Below are 13846 nucleotides of genomic sequence, written 5' to 3' on the forward strand. Positions count from 1 at the left end.
CCCACAGGCCGGGGATCTCTCCGCTCCCCTTCCCCGGCCTTCAGCCCCGTCACCAGGTGGCGCGAGGTGAGCGCCAGGAGTACCCCACCCGCACGCCCCTAAACCCCGACACCCCGCCGCCCCAGGGCTGGAAGGGGCGGAGTGGAGGAGGAAGGGGCGGGGCTTGTGGCTGGAAGGGGCGTGACAGAGACTGAAGGGCGGGGCTTTGTGGGTGGAAGGGGCGTGGTTTGTGCCTGGAAGGGGCGTGGTGGAGACTGAAGGGCGGGGCTTGTGGCTGGAAGGGGCGGGGTGGAGGCTGAAGGAGGCGGGGCGGAGGTTGAGGGGCGGGGCTTGGGGCTGGAAGGGGCGGGGCTGAAGGACCCGGGGCGGGGTTGGAAGGGGCGGGGCTGGAGGACCCGGGGCGGGGCGGGGCTGGAAGGGGCGGGGCTGGATGACCCGGAGCGGGGCTGGAAGGGGCGGGGCTGGATGACCTGGGGCGGGGCTGGAAGGGGCGGGGCTGGATGACCTGGGGCGGGGCTGGAGGGGGCGGGGCTGGAGGACCCGGGGCGGGGCTGGAAGGGGCGGGGCTGGAGGACCCGGGGCGGGGCTGGAGGGGGCGGGGCTGGAGGACCCGGGGCGGGGCTGGAGGGGGCGGGGCTGGAGGACCCGGGGCGGGGCTGGAGGGGGCGGGCACCCGCGGCTCCGCGCTCGGCGCTCGCGGCTCAGGCTCGCGGTCCCGGCCCCGCCCCTCCGCGGCGCTGGCTGGAGCGGGCGCGGAGGCTGCCGCGGCGCGGGCGGTGGGGACGCGGGCAGAGCGGCGGCCGAACCGAGAGGACCGGGCCCCTTCCCCCGCCCTCCGGCTGCGCCCGCGCCGCGCGAGCCCCGCGCCGCGAAGACATGAGCGCCCGGCGGCCCGACGCACCCGAGGCGCAGCGGCCCGGCCCCGCGGCCCCGTGATGGGCTCCTGCGTGTCGCGAGGTGAGGGCCCGCGGGCGGGCGGGCGGGGTTGGGGGCCCGGGTTCCCGCCCGAGGACGCGCGCACGTTGCCCGGGGCCGCTCCCAGGCCCCTGGGGTGAGCAGGGAGCGCGACCCGCCGCCCCGCCCCGCAGCATCCCCACCCGCGCCGGCCGAGCCCCCGGAGACGCGGCGCCCCGGGACCGGGCGGGAGGGTGGGGAGCGCGGGGAGGTCGCCGCGCCGCCGGGCGCCGCACCCTGGGGGGCCCTGAGCAGGGGCCGACTTCCCTGCGGCCACACGCCCCCCGCGAGGGTCCTGGAGAGGCGGGAGGCTTCTGCGCGCTCCTGACTATTCGGGGGGACTTGGGGGTCACCAGGAGAGCGCTCTCCCTCCCACCCACCCCCAAGACCCAGGCCTTACTATCTCAACACCCCCATTTGTGCCCCCCTATCCCGTGCCTCTGCCTCAGCCCCTGAACCCCATGGGCAGCCAGGGGTGAGAGGGGGCGAGCAGGTGTGAAGGTTCTGGGTCCTGGACCCGCATCCTGACTCCTCACCCCCCCACCCTCGGTCAGGGCACGGGAAGGAACAGGGACAGCTGCTGTTCCCAGTGTCCCCTGGGCCTTTCCCTCCGTCTCTGAGCTTTCAGGGCCACCCTGGCCGGCACCCTGGCTCCCCTCCTGTGCCTCAGCCCCACTGCTCTCCCCTCGGGGGTCTCAGGAGCTCCGGTGAGCTGCCCTGGAGGGGGGCATGTTGGTCTTTGGACCCCCAACCCCACCAGCTTTCCAACAGGCTGCTGAGCAACCTTCCAAGAGGTTTGCTGGGCCTTTGCCCACCACCAGTTTTCACCCCACAGCGGAAGGGGGCAGGGCTGGGGTGCAGGTGACTGGCCAAATCCACTGACCCCAACCACAGGGCCTTGGGGGGCTGCCAGCCCATCCATCACCCCCAGTAGCTTTTGCAGGTGCAGAGGGATGAACAGGCCTTGGGGAGGGGCTGGGCAGGCCCTGGAGGGGAGGGGACCTTGTCCTTGCCCTTGCCCTGGCCCCATGGCCCTTCATCCCATGGCCCCTCAAGGGCTCTGCTCACCACCGGTCCATGTGGAACATTCAGCCAAGTGGCTCAGGATGTCTCAGGAGGGTGTCAGGGCTGGGATCGTGGGTGGGAGGTTTATCCACTTATTCATTAAGCTGATACCAGCGTGACACCTACTGTGTGCCAGGCACCTGCACATGCTGGGCATCCAGTGTCCCTGAGCACAGCACCTGCTCGGGAGGCCTACAGCCTGGCCAGAGTGGGAAGGTGGTGTTAAGAGTTGAAGTGTTTAGGGTCCCTTAGGCTTGACTGGCTCTTGGTCTCCTTCCAGAAACCCCCACTCTGGGCAGCTTCTGGGTGTTGGGGGATTTGGGACCCGGTGTTTCCTTGGTAACTTCCCTTCCCATCATTTGGCTATCACATGTGAGGGGCTGGGGACTTGCCTGGGAGCTGCAGCCAGCTGTGTGCAGTTCAGAGGCCGGGAGGAAGGGACACCTGCCAAGGTCACTCAGGGCAGGGTCAGGACCAGGGCCCAGGTCCTCTGACAGGGTGTGAGTACCATCAGCCATCGTCCCAGAGACTCTGGGTGGCTGAACTACTGAGCAGAGGCCATACACCCCGCTAATTGTCGCTAATGCTGAGTGCTTCCAGCAGACCAGGCACTGGATGGGACCTTTTAGGCACAACAAACTAGTGGTACATACTCTCACTATCCCCATTTTCCAGATGGGAAACTGAGCAGAGGGGAGTTGAGTGACTTGCTCAGGGGCTGCATATAAGAAATAGCAGAGCCCAGCTGGCGTAGCTCAGTGGTTGAGCATCAACCTATAAACCAGGAGGTCACAGTTCGATTTCCAGTCCAGGCACATGCCTGGGTTTCAAGCTCAATCCCCAGTAAGGGGTGTGCAAGAGGCAGCCAATCAGTGATTCTCTCTCTCATCACTGATGTTCCTATCTCTCTCTCTCTCTCCCTTCCTCTCTCTGAAAGCAATAAAAACATTTTTAAAAATTGAAAAGAAAAGACATAGCAGAGGCAGAACTAGGATTTGAACCCAGACAGGCCGACTCCGGAGCATGGGCCCTTAGCCTCTGCACCATATCTCCAGCCCTCAGACCCCGGTGGGCATCTGTCCTGCCCCCTCCAACTGCGGGCTCCTGTGGGCTCCTGAGCCCTAGAGCCCGGTCTCCACCTTTGCACCAAATCCTAACAACAGCCCCCTTACTCCAAGCTCTTTCCTGTGCCAGGCGTACAGCCTGAAGCCAGGCCAGGGATGGGAGTCTCGTGCTGGGGCCGCCCCAGCCAAACCCTGAACTCCAGGCACAGGCCACACCTGGGAGAGCCGCCCCCTCTTAGCACCAAGCAGCAGGCAGCTTCTCTGAGCCCAGGCCTGAGAGGTCGGGAGTGCTGACGCTGGAGCTGGCCCACCCAGGTTCACATCCCTGCTCCAGCAGCACTAGCTCTGTGAGCTCGGCCAGTGACTTAACCGCGTATGTGTACCTCAGTGTTCTTATCTCTGAAATGGGAATGATACCAGTATTGATGTCCTAGGGTTGCTGGGAAGGGATTAAGTGACTTAATTCACACCAGGCACTCGTGTTAGCTACTACTTTCATTTTCATTAGCGCCCCCCTACACAGACGGCTGATCGACACCCTCTTGGCTGGGAAAGGGGGAGCTACAGAGGCTTCAAGCCCCGACCCTTTCATGGGAAACGTAGCAGGTGGTGGGCACTCAGGGTGCTAGGACATGGGGAAGTGATGGGGACCAGATTAAGGCAGCAAATGCTGTTTCTGGGAGCTATTTTGTGGTCATTATTTATTTTTAAGTCATTGTGGGCATTTATCCTGAGCCAGGCTGAGCCTTCACCCTCCTGACCTAGTTAATTGCCCTTCAACCCTGGGAGGAGGGACATGGGGCTCAGAGACAGGAAGAGTCTTACCTGAGGTCACACAGCAAGCCACGGAGAGACAGGAGTTGGCTCTAGGTCCACGTGACCCCAGAGCCTGAGCCTAGAGCCCCTGCCCTTTGCTGTCTCTCGTCTCCCACATGGAGAGAGGAACTGAGCATGCGGCCAGTGCCTAAAAGCAGCAGCCCTCCAGAGTGACTCAAGTGGTCAACATTTGGTTTGGGTTTTGCTGCCACAGCTGGTAACAATCCATATGGAGCAGGGGGATTTAACATGTGCCCCCCATTCTCTCCAGCACCAAGGTCTCAAATGCTCACCCCCTGCCCCTGGCACTAGAACCTCTCTGCCAGCCCCAGCCTTTCCTCCGGGCCAGCCCGTCAGTCTCCTGGCCCCACCCACCCTGGGGTCTCCGTGCACCGGGTACTGGGGAAGGGGGGAGCTGAGAGCAGAGATTGGAGACAGACGACTTCCTTCTGGAAGGTCAGACATCTGATTATATCTGGGAGAAGACACAGGCCAAGGGGGCCCACCACAGCCACCCACAGTGCCCAAGGCCCATTGGCCATGACCCCCAACCCCCCTGTCCTGTCTCCCTGGCTCCCAGCAGAGCCGGGGAGCAGAGTATTACACTGAGCACTGTGGGGAGACTGAGGAGGGAGTAAATGGGGCCTTTCGGGGCTCACAGTCTGAGGAGGGAGACACAGCCTTGCCCTTGGAGTCATCTAGTGGGGGTGGCAGGACACTAACACACACACACACACACACACTTGGGAAAATGGCCTCAGAAAATCAGCACTGGTTAGCGGCCCGAGCACAAGCTTTGGGGTTTCAGGCTGGCCTAGGCATGAACCCCATGTCTGCCACTTGCCAGCTGTTGACCTTGCAGAAGTGATCTAAGCTCTCTGAGTCTTAATGTCGCCATCTGTAAAATGGGCCTAACGGTGCCTACTTTGCAGGGTCGTTGTGAGGGTTAACCAAGAGCTAGTGAGTGAAACAGCCTAGGACAGTACCCGACACATGGGAGGTGTTTAATAGACAGACAGCAAATCACTGCAGACCAGACTCTGCCCGTTAGGGCTTCTGGTAAGGGAGTAGCTTAATAGCAGAGGCCAATCCAGGCAGGCTGCCTGAAGGAGGTGAGGCTAGAGCAGGGTGTTCAGAGAGCTTGGGTCACAGGATGGCAGAGGAAGTAGAAAGGAATTGGGGCATCTGGAAGGTTCTTGAGAGGAGCCCATTGTCTCTCTCTGTCCTTGGTTGGGCATGGAGAGGGACCCCCTTGGGCAGCTCTGAGCTGCACCAGCTCACTGATAAAGCCACAACAGTGGCCCTGGTGACCTGTAAATAAATGTCCTGGGGGGCACTCTGTCTACTCGAGGCTGAGCCTCTGCCAAGCTCAGGATGGCCTGTCGCCATCAGTGACTCACCAGGCAGAGGCCAAGGGCTCACCCTGGGTGGCCTCCCTCTGCAGAGCCCCCAAGGCCAACTTCAGCCCCGGGGACAGGACCAGAGGAGTGGTGACCCAGATCTGCTCCTTGGTCCAGAAAGAGAATGTGAGGTCTGGGAGGGGACAGGGACCGAGCAGGTGTCGTTTGTGAAGCGCATCCATGGCAGGCGCCCCGTCCTCAGGGCAGCCCTTTCCGGAGGCGTGCAGTATTCCCACTTCACAGACGAGAACCCCGAGGCTCACGGGGGCTGCCACAGCCCGCAGCCCTGGAGCTGGCAGCGAAGGGCTCAGATTTAACCCCAGGGCAGGAGCTGTGAAAATGCCTGAGCCCCTGTGTGTTCTCTTCAGAGCCAAGGCCAGAGCCTGGCGCAGGACAGTCCAGCCGCCAGTGCCCACCCGGGGAGGGGAGGGCTGGAGGGACTGCGCCCTGCGTTCAGCCGCCGGGTCCTGAGCAGTTTAGAGGGGAAGCCAGCGGCTGCCCGGGGCAGGGCTTCCCGAGGGGCTGTGGGCACAGGCTGCTGATCGGTTACTGTGTGGTTTCTAGAGCAGCTTTGACCCTCTCTGGGCTGCTGGGAAAGGGCGGGGTTCACCGTGGGCCCTCCTGCCCTCCCTCTGGGGGGAGATGGCAGCCACGATGATTAATGGGCTGGGACACGAGCGCCAAAGAACAGCTAAAGGTGTGAGTGTCTGAGCGGTTATGCTGCAGACGCACCAAAGAAACAAGCAGAGAAAACTGGGGCGGGAGCTTTGCAGCAGGAGGGGGTTAGGTTAGACATCAGGTGGAACCGTCTGGGTGATTGGTCCCGAAAAGCAGATGAGCAGCTGGCACGGGGAGGCAGGACGTGTCCTTAGTATGAGGAGGAGAGGCTGGTCTTCGGAAGGAGACATCTGCAGGACACCCCCTCTTTGGAAGACCAAAATGGGCCCCTCCGGGTTGTCATGACAACCAGAGGCCTGTCACTTCTGTGGCCCCAGGAGGTGGGGGGTGGGAAGGAGCCCTGGACCTTGAGGTCAGGGGGAGTAGGGTGCGGGCTGAGAAAGGAAGGCGGTGCCCCCACCGCTCCCTCGGGTGGGAGAGAGGTGCCCACGGGAGCTGTGACTGGGGGCCCCTCAGGCGGAACCCCAGCCCCCAGCGCCCGGGAAGTGCTGTGTTTTTCCAGCTGCCCGCGGTGACGTGGCTGGGTCCCAGCTGGGCAAGGAGCAGCCTGTGATTTCACCCCAGGCTGGTTCATTACCTGACGTCTCCATGGCAACCAGCCGGGGACCTCACGGGGCCAAAGTCCTCAGGGGGGAGCAGGCGGCTTAGGCGGAGGTGCCTGCCCCTCTGGCTGAGGTTGGGGCAGGAGGGCTGGCGAGGGGTGGGAGCCAGGAGGCCTGCAGGTCACCGCCGCCTCCCTGACGAATGACCTTGTTCAAGTCCTGTCTCCTCCAGGCCTCTGATGTCACCTGCCAGTTTCCTCTGTGCTCGGCCCCCCCCACTCCCCGTCTGTGCTTGCAGCCCTTGGAGAGCCTCAGACGATGGCCAGGGGCCCTGGAAAGAGTCCAGCACCTTTTAGATCCCCTGGCCGCCCCGGCTTGTGCTCTCTGGACCCTTAAGAGCAGTAACTTTCTGCCCTGGCCGGTGTGGCTCAGTGATTAGAGTGTCGCCCGGTGCACCAAAGGGTCGTGGGTTCGATTCCCGGTCAAAGACAAGTACCTCAATTGCGGGTTCACTCCCGCCCCTGTCCGGGCGCTTGCAGGAGGCAGCCAGTCAATGTGTCTCTCACATCAACGTCTCTCTCCCTCTCCCCCCTTCCCTCCCAGCTACTCTCTCTAAAAACCTATGGAGAAGGAAGTGTCCTCGGGAGAAGATTAACAAAACCAACAAAAAAGAGTGGTGATTCTCTAACTTCTTTGACTGGAGCCCACAGGAATAAATGTATTTTGTGTCATGACCCGGCACACACAAGGAGAAAGCTCTCGCTGTACCGGGCCCTGCCCCAGCCCCTGCCCCAGCCCCAGCCCCAGCCCCAGCCCCAGCCCCAGCCCCAGCCCCAGCCCCAGCCGTCCCTCCCCGGTTAAGCAGACATCCAGCCAGGGGTGGGTGAGGTGCTGGCCTCTCCTTTGCAGACACCCCAAATGTCTGCAAGTGCCTGGGAACCCCCTCCCTCGCTTCATTAGGTGGCCAGAGTCAGAAGGGTGATTGAGGCTGGAGTAGCAGAGCCCCCTTGAAGAGGACGCCTGCGCCCCCCACCCCGACGGCGGCGGCTTTCCTGGAAAGCCGGGGCCCTCGGGCCTCTTTGTTGTCAGTTTGGGGCCCTGGAAGAGGCTGGAGAAGGCAGGGCGGGTGCAGGGCTGGCGCCCAGGCTTGAGGGAGTCGAGGGCGTCTCTGAAGGAGAGCTCCTGGGACGCGCCAGGAGTCTTAGTGGGGCCAGGAGAGAGCTGAGGGCGCCAGGAGCTGGTGGAAAGGAGGGTAAATGGCTCGGAGGTCTCCGTGGGGTCAAAAAAATGCCGGGGCCCTGGCCGGGGAGCTCCGCTGGTTAGAGTGCCATCCCCATACGCCAGTGTTTCGGGTTCAGTCCCTGGTCAGGGCACATGCAAGAATCAGCCAGTGATGCCCAAATCCGTGTTTCTCTCTCCCTTCCTCTCTCTCTCTCTAAAATCAATAATTTTTTTTTTAAATCCCGGAATGTGGGTGCTAGAATGAGGGGAAATGGAGGAAGAAGCGGATGGGCATGTAATGCCCACTGAGGGGACCAGGCTGGACTCACCTGCTGGGGCTTCGAGTCCATTTTCTAACAGTGACATGGGGACAATGAAGTAAACCCACCTCTCAGGCCCGCCCAAGCAGCCTCACAAGCGGGAGAGTTTCCTAAGCAGCTCCCACCTTTCTTGTCCCCAGATCTGTTCGCCAGCGGCCCCGAGGATTGCCCCTCGCCCGGGGGCACAGACCCCCTGAGCCCACCGCCCTCCAGCTGCCCCCCTGCCGCTCTTCCGGACTATGTGGCTGGCAAGGTAAACTGGTCACGCTCCACCCACCCCCCCCACCCCCACCCCCCACCCCCCCCCCCGCCTCCATCCCTGCCTCCGCCCCGGTCCCTGGCTGTCCCCTGCAGCTCCCGCAGGGAGCGGGAACCACCAGTCTCCGCCCCGCTCTGCCAAACGTGGGCTCAGGGCCCCTAAGGTTTGGAATTCAGGTGGGTGGAGGTCTGACCCGGGCTGGCCATTCAGGGACTAGACCAGGCTTGTGTAGAAAAGAGAGCCCCCCGCCCCGCAAGGGCTTCCTGCCCCATTTAACTCAACCTTGCAAAGAAGTTTTGTTCCCGGCCCAGGACGCCTTAGCAGCCCACACTGCCCGCTGGGAGCAAACGGGGTAGAATTCTCACATCTCTCCGGGGGCCTCAATTCCTGGCGCATTTCCCCACCCTCGAGCTCGCCCCAGAGGTGGTGACTGGGACCTAGCGATCGATGTAATTACCTTTTTTATTTTGAGCACATATCACCTGCTAAGCATTGTGCTAGACACCGTGCCCACACGATGTCATGTGCTTCACCACAACCCAGGGATAAACGGCACTGTCCCATTTCACAGAGGACGAGACTGATGTTCTGAGATGTTGTGTCACTAGTCTAAGGACACCCAGGCGGAAGTGGCCGAGTCAAAACTCGAACCCAGGTCTGGTCTACCCCCTGCCTCCACTGCCTCTCCTGGCAGAGCCTGTCCCCTCCACTGTCCCTGCCCCCCCCCCACACTTCTTTCTCTGCAGGCCGGGGGACAGCAGGGCACGACCCAGGAGTAGGCAGACCCCAGCCGCGGGGACCACCAGAAGGTGGCCCACACCTCCACCCAGGGGTCTAGGACGATTGGCACCTGCCGGCACCATGCCAGGCCCTGCCTGATCCTCTCTCCTTTGATTTTAGGACAAACAGATGGATTTCTGTTGGGATCCTTGGCAGGTCAGTGCACTTTCCAGTCCTCCAGCCCAGCCATTGCCCCCCCTTCCGCTGGGCACAGGTGGGCACAGTCCTGCCAGCCCTCGGGGCGGGGGGGGGGGCGGGAATGGTCCTGTGGGAGTTGGCAGGGTCACCCTGGCCCTGCCCGCGGCCCAGTGGCCCTGGGGAGGGGGGATAATGGTGATGGTGATGGGGGGCCTTCCTCAGGTAGGTCTGCCCCCCTGCTGACCCCTCCCCCTCCCGCAGAGGTGCTTCCAGACGACCAATGGCTACCCGTCCCACTCCAGAGCCTGCTCCAGCAGCTACAGCGTGGCAGCCCTGGCAACCTCCTCCCTCGTGGGTAGGGCAGCTACCCTCTCCTGCCCTGGGAGCTTGCACAGCCCACCCCGAACTAGCTCCGTGTGCGCTGGGGGCGGGGAGACAAGACTGAGTGGCAGCCGGAAGGCTGGGCCCCAGGATCCACGCTTTGCGAATGGCCGGCTCCAAGGGCTCTGCAGGGAGTAGCGACCCAGGCCCCCCCGCGGGCTGGATGGCGGGCCTCCCAGGCCCTGAGGGCTGGCCCATTTCTCAGCTGTCTGCCTGGTGTGGACTCCCCGCCTCTGCCGGGGATGAAACCTGCACGTTGGCCACCTTGCTCTGTCCCCTGGAACCAGAGCCTCTTACCGAGGGGCTTTCTTGGGGGCAGCCTGCGGGAGCGAGCGCATTCCGGGGAGGAGCTGGGCAGGGTCTGGGCAGAAGCCCCCCTTCCACGCCTGACCCAGGGAGCTCGGCGGCACGGATCACGCAGGATTGAGGGCACCTAAGCGAGTTGGCTGACTTCTTATTACTCCCTCGGTCTGCCCCTGGGGAGGACCCGCGCCCTCCGGGCATCTCTGGGTGAGGCAGGTGCCATAGCTGAGGGCAGATCTGCAGAGAAGGGTGCAGGCGTGACACGGGGGTGGGTGCGCAGGCCTGGGAGGGAACCTCAGGGGGCCACCCCAGCCCCTGCCCTTGCCCCCTCCCACAGCGCGGCCTCTGGGCCCCCTCAGCATCCCTGTGCTCACGGCTTTGCTGGGGTGCCTTGCGCTAGCTTTTCATTAAATCCGGCTGCCTCCCCTCCCTGGCTCCCAGGGCCCTGGCTGCCCTCCCTCCCTACTTGGGCTGTGCTGTTCCCTCCACCTCACCTGCCCCTCGGGACCACGGGAACCACCTCCTCCCAAACTTCCTCTAGTGGCCAGCACTCCCCAACTGGGGGGAGGGGTTCCCCCCTCCCTCCTCACCTCCCTGTTCCCCCTTTTCCCACCGCGCTCTAGTCTCCTTTGTGGACCTCTGTCTTTCTAAAGCATTGCTGCCCTTTCCGCCCTGGCTCTGGAGCTCCGGTGACACCCGCACCTGTCGTCAGCCTGGGTTAAAGGAGATGCTGAATCATTCTTGACAGCCCTCTGTCAGCTTCCACCCCCGACTGGCCCACCCTCAGAACCCCTCCGGGCCCTGCTCCCTGTCTGCCCAGCCCTTGTCTCCTGCTGGATCCCCTTGGCCCCTAAGCCCCTACACTGCGGATCTAACCTGCCACTCTCCGGCTCATTACCCCGCTGTGGCTCCCCATCGCTATCAGGAGGACATCGGTGCCCTCCTCCTGGCTTTCTCAGCCCCCAGTCTGGCCTCTAGTGAGGCCAGGGATGCTGACTGGGAGCAGGACACTGGGAGGGTGTGGGGCAGGGGGTGGCACAGGCATTGAATGGATGTGGGGTACAGGCCATCGGATGGGCCTGAGCTACTGGGGTGCAGCTCTGAGCTGGGCCTTGTGTCGGGACAGTCACCCGACTGCTCTCCATGTCCCCAGGGGTGGTGCAGAGCTTCAAGGACCACATCACGAAGCCCACGGCCATGGCGCGTGGCCGTGTGGCCCACCTCATCGAGTGGAAGGGCTGGAGTGCGCAGCGGTCGGGCTGGGAGCTGTCGCCCACCGAGGATGAGCATTACTGCTGCCTCCCGGACGAGCTGCGTGAGGCCCGCTTTGCTGCCGGTCAGTGGGGGGCAGGGAGCTCGGGGTCGGGCACCGGCCAGGGCTCTGGTCCTTAGGGGCCACAGCGTCACCCCCGGGTTATTGTCTGGGCAGGGAAAACAATGGCATGGGGTGGCCAGGGCATTAGGTGGCACTGCAATCACCGGGGCCGGGAGGGACAGCCCAGGTGACCCCTGGCTGTCGATGCCAGGCCATCCCTGCACTGCGGGCCCCCACCCTCTGCCATGCTCTCGCTCAGCTGGGTCCCGCTGTCCCCCACAGGGGTTGCTGAGCAGTTTGCCATCACAGAGGCCACACTGAGTGCCTGGTCCTCGCTGGAGGATGAGGAGCTGCACCCCGAGAACAGCCCCCCGGACCTCGTCCAGCTGCAGGGTACCCCGAGCGGGCACTGGGGCGGGCGGGTGGGGCAGAGCTGGAGCTGGATGCCCCCCTGTCACCAAATGCACTGAGGCCTCAGATGAGCCCCTTCTTCCCTCAGCCTCAGTTTCTTCATCTGAAAGAGGGGGCTGGTGATCCTCGCCCTGCCCATCGCCCAAGGGGTGCATGGGCATAAAGCAGAAAATAGTCACAACGATAATAATAGGTCATGTGAATTAAGGGCTTTGTGTGCTGGAGCCCAGGGTTGCTGCTGAGGCTGCGGGGAGCCTGGGCCCTGGGTGAAGCCTGCATACCTATTATCTCACTTAACCCTCCGACTGGCGGGACTGAGGCTCGGGCGGAGCACTGGGCGCCCCGTTCTCAGAGCCCAGGCTTCCGTGCAGAGCCGCCCTTAACTCCAGGCCCTGCTGTCGCCACTCCTGTGACTCCCGGGGAGAAACGGGGGCTCAGAGAGGTGCGGTGACTCTCCTGAGGTCACGCAGCTTGGCAGTGACAACACAGGATTTGCAGGCTGGTCTTCTGCCCCTTGCCCACACTCACACACCTGGAGAGGGTGAGGAGGGGGTCCCGGCCTCCATCCCTTACCCCCCTCCCTCTGGTTTTCCAGACCTGGACAGCATCTACCTTCAGGACAGCCTCCTGAGTGGCCCCTCGCAAGATGACAGTCTCCTGGCCCTCTCCTCCCCCGGCCTGTCCCCTGACGGCTGGCCCTCACCCGAGGAGCCCCCCATCATGGCTGCTGCCCCCCAGCCCCCCAGCCCCGAACTGCAGCAGCGGAAGCGGCTGCCCGGGGGCCCGGGGCCTGAGGCCGGGGCCTGCCTGCAGGGCTCCCTCCCCTCGGTGGACAGCGGCTCCATCTCCCAGGAAGACGAGGTTTTCTATAACTGAGGCCCGCTCGCACCCGACCTCGCCCAGTGGGCAGCTCAGGCCCATCAGGACCGCCGGCTGGGCCTCTGGACCCCTCGGGGCAGGCACGGGGTGGGAGGCGGGGATGGGCGGCCAGCACTGCCGTGGACGGCTTTGTGCCTCTGTGGTCCAGCCCCCAGCCCCCCTCTCCCTTCTTGGCTCATGTGGGCACCTCTCCCCGCAGGGTTCCTGCCCCCGGTGAGCTGGAGGACTCACCAGACACCCGGGCAGGCCGCCCAGAGGAGCCAGCAGCCGGGCCCCAGGCAGACGACATGAAAGGGCCTGGGAGACCCGCCTGGAGTGGGGGCCGGGGACCCCGCCTGCTCTTGGAGCTCAGCCTCTCCCCGTCTCCCTCTGTGCTTCGGCCCCCATCGGAGGTGGGGTAGCCTCTCCTGGTAGCTCAGCATCTGCTCCTAAGCTGTGGTCACGAGGACACCTGTCTCCAGGACTGTCTGTCTGTCCCTCACTCTGAACCCTGGTTCCCCTGCTCCCTGCCCTTGCACCCTCCCTCCAGCTCCCTGGAAGTTCTCTGAGGACATTAAAGTGGTGGATTCACTGGATGAACTTGGCCTGGTCTCTGCTGGAGAAACTGTGGCCTTGGGGCTCCCTCGCAGAGGGTCTAGAGGGACTTAGGGGAGGGCCCTACCCCTCAGCACACGCACAGCTGGCCAGCGAGCTGCCACCAGCTGGGAGAGTCCTCATAGGAGATGCCTGGGGCTCTGCGGACGCCCGAGGAGCCGCACCTGGTGCCCCAGCCGGGGCTCAGCTGAGGAGGCCGGGGCTGGGGCGAAGGTAGCTGGGCCACAGGGCCCTGCTTATACCTGAGGATGATCATCATAAGACCCAGCGGGGACCCGCTCCCTTGCATATCTCCCTGCCGGGAAGGGGGGCGTGAGGAGTGGGAGACAGGAACCCAGGCCTGCAGCTCCCACGTGGCCACTAGCAGCCGCCAGCAGCCAGCTCAGGTAAGAAGCTGAGGCGCCAAGCCGGCGCCCTTGGCGCTGAGATGAGGGATGAACTAGGCTCTGGGAAATGGCTTTATTTTCCTCAGGAGCCTCTGGTTGGGAGCCCACCCCCAGGGGGTCTACGCCGGCGCTTGGTGACAGCGTGCGCCGATCTCCGCATCGGTGAATGCGATGGACACGTGTCCTGGTTTTCCGCTGTCTCGCATTCTGAGTTCAGTCCGCGGTGGGATTTGTCCTTCCAGGCGTGTGGCACTTGTCCCACCCAAGACGGGACATGGTGACTATGGAGCCCTCTTAGGTGCTGGTTAGAGCTGCCTGCCTCACGGAGGAGCTGCGCTGG

General features: G+C 63.7%; 1 protein-coding gene across 1 annotated transcript; it reads left to right on the plus strand.

The window, feature by feature from the left end:
• The first annotated feature begins 882 nt into the window (after positions 1–882).
• Positions 883–13085, plus strand: FAM131C (family with sequence similarity 131 member C). The gene is made up of 7 exons (XM_087820762.1): positions 883–957; positions 8201–8313; positions 9220–9255; positions 9499–9592; positions 11075–11257; positions 11519–11629; positions 12243–13085. The coding sequence occupies exons 1-7, from the start codon at positions 936–938 to the stop codon at positions 12521–12523; spliced, it is 840 nt and encodes a 279-aa protein (XP_087676888.1). The 5' UTR covers positions 883–935; the 3' UTR covers positions 12524–13085.
• The last annotated feature ends 761 nt before the right edge of the window (positions 13086–13846 follow it).

Source organism: Miniopterus natalensis, chromosome 9 (genome assembly GCF_054644295.1).
Source record: "Miniopterus natalensis isolate mMinNat1 chromosome 9, mMinNat1.hap1, whole genome shotgun sequence".
NCBI lineage: Eukaryota > Metazoa > Chordata > Mammalia > Chiroptera > Miniopteridae > Miniopterus > Miniopterus natalensis.

Bases quoted from the DNA above. Each gene is read 5' to 3' on its own strand.
- FAM131C (XM_087820762.1), top strand. From the start codon at position 936: ATGGGCTCCTGCGTGTCGCGAG. The intron at 9,593-11,074 runs GTAGGGCAGCTA...CCATGTCCCCAG, and splicing joins GGCAACCTCCTCCCTCGTGG to GGGTGGTGCAGAGCTTCAAG. The intron at 11,630-12,242 runs GTACCCCGAGCG...CTGGTTTTCCAG, and splicing joins GGACCTCGTCCAGCTGCAGG to ACCTGGACAGCATCTACCTT.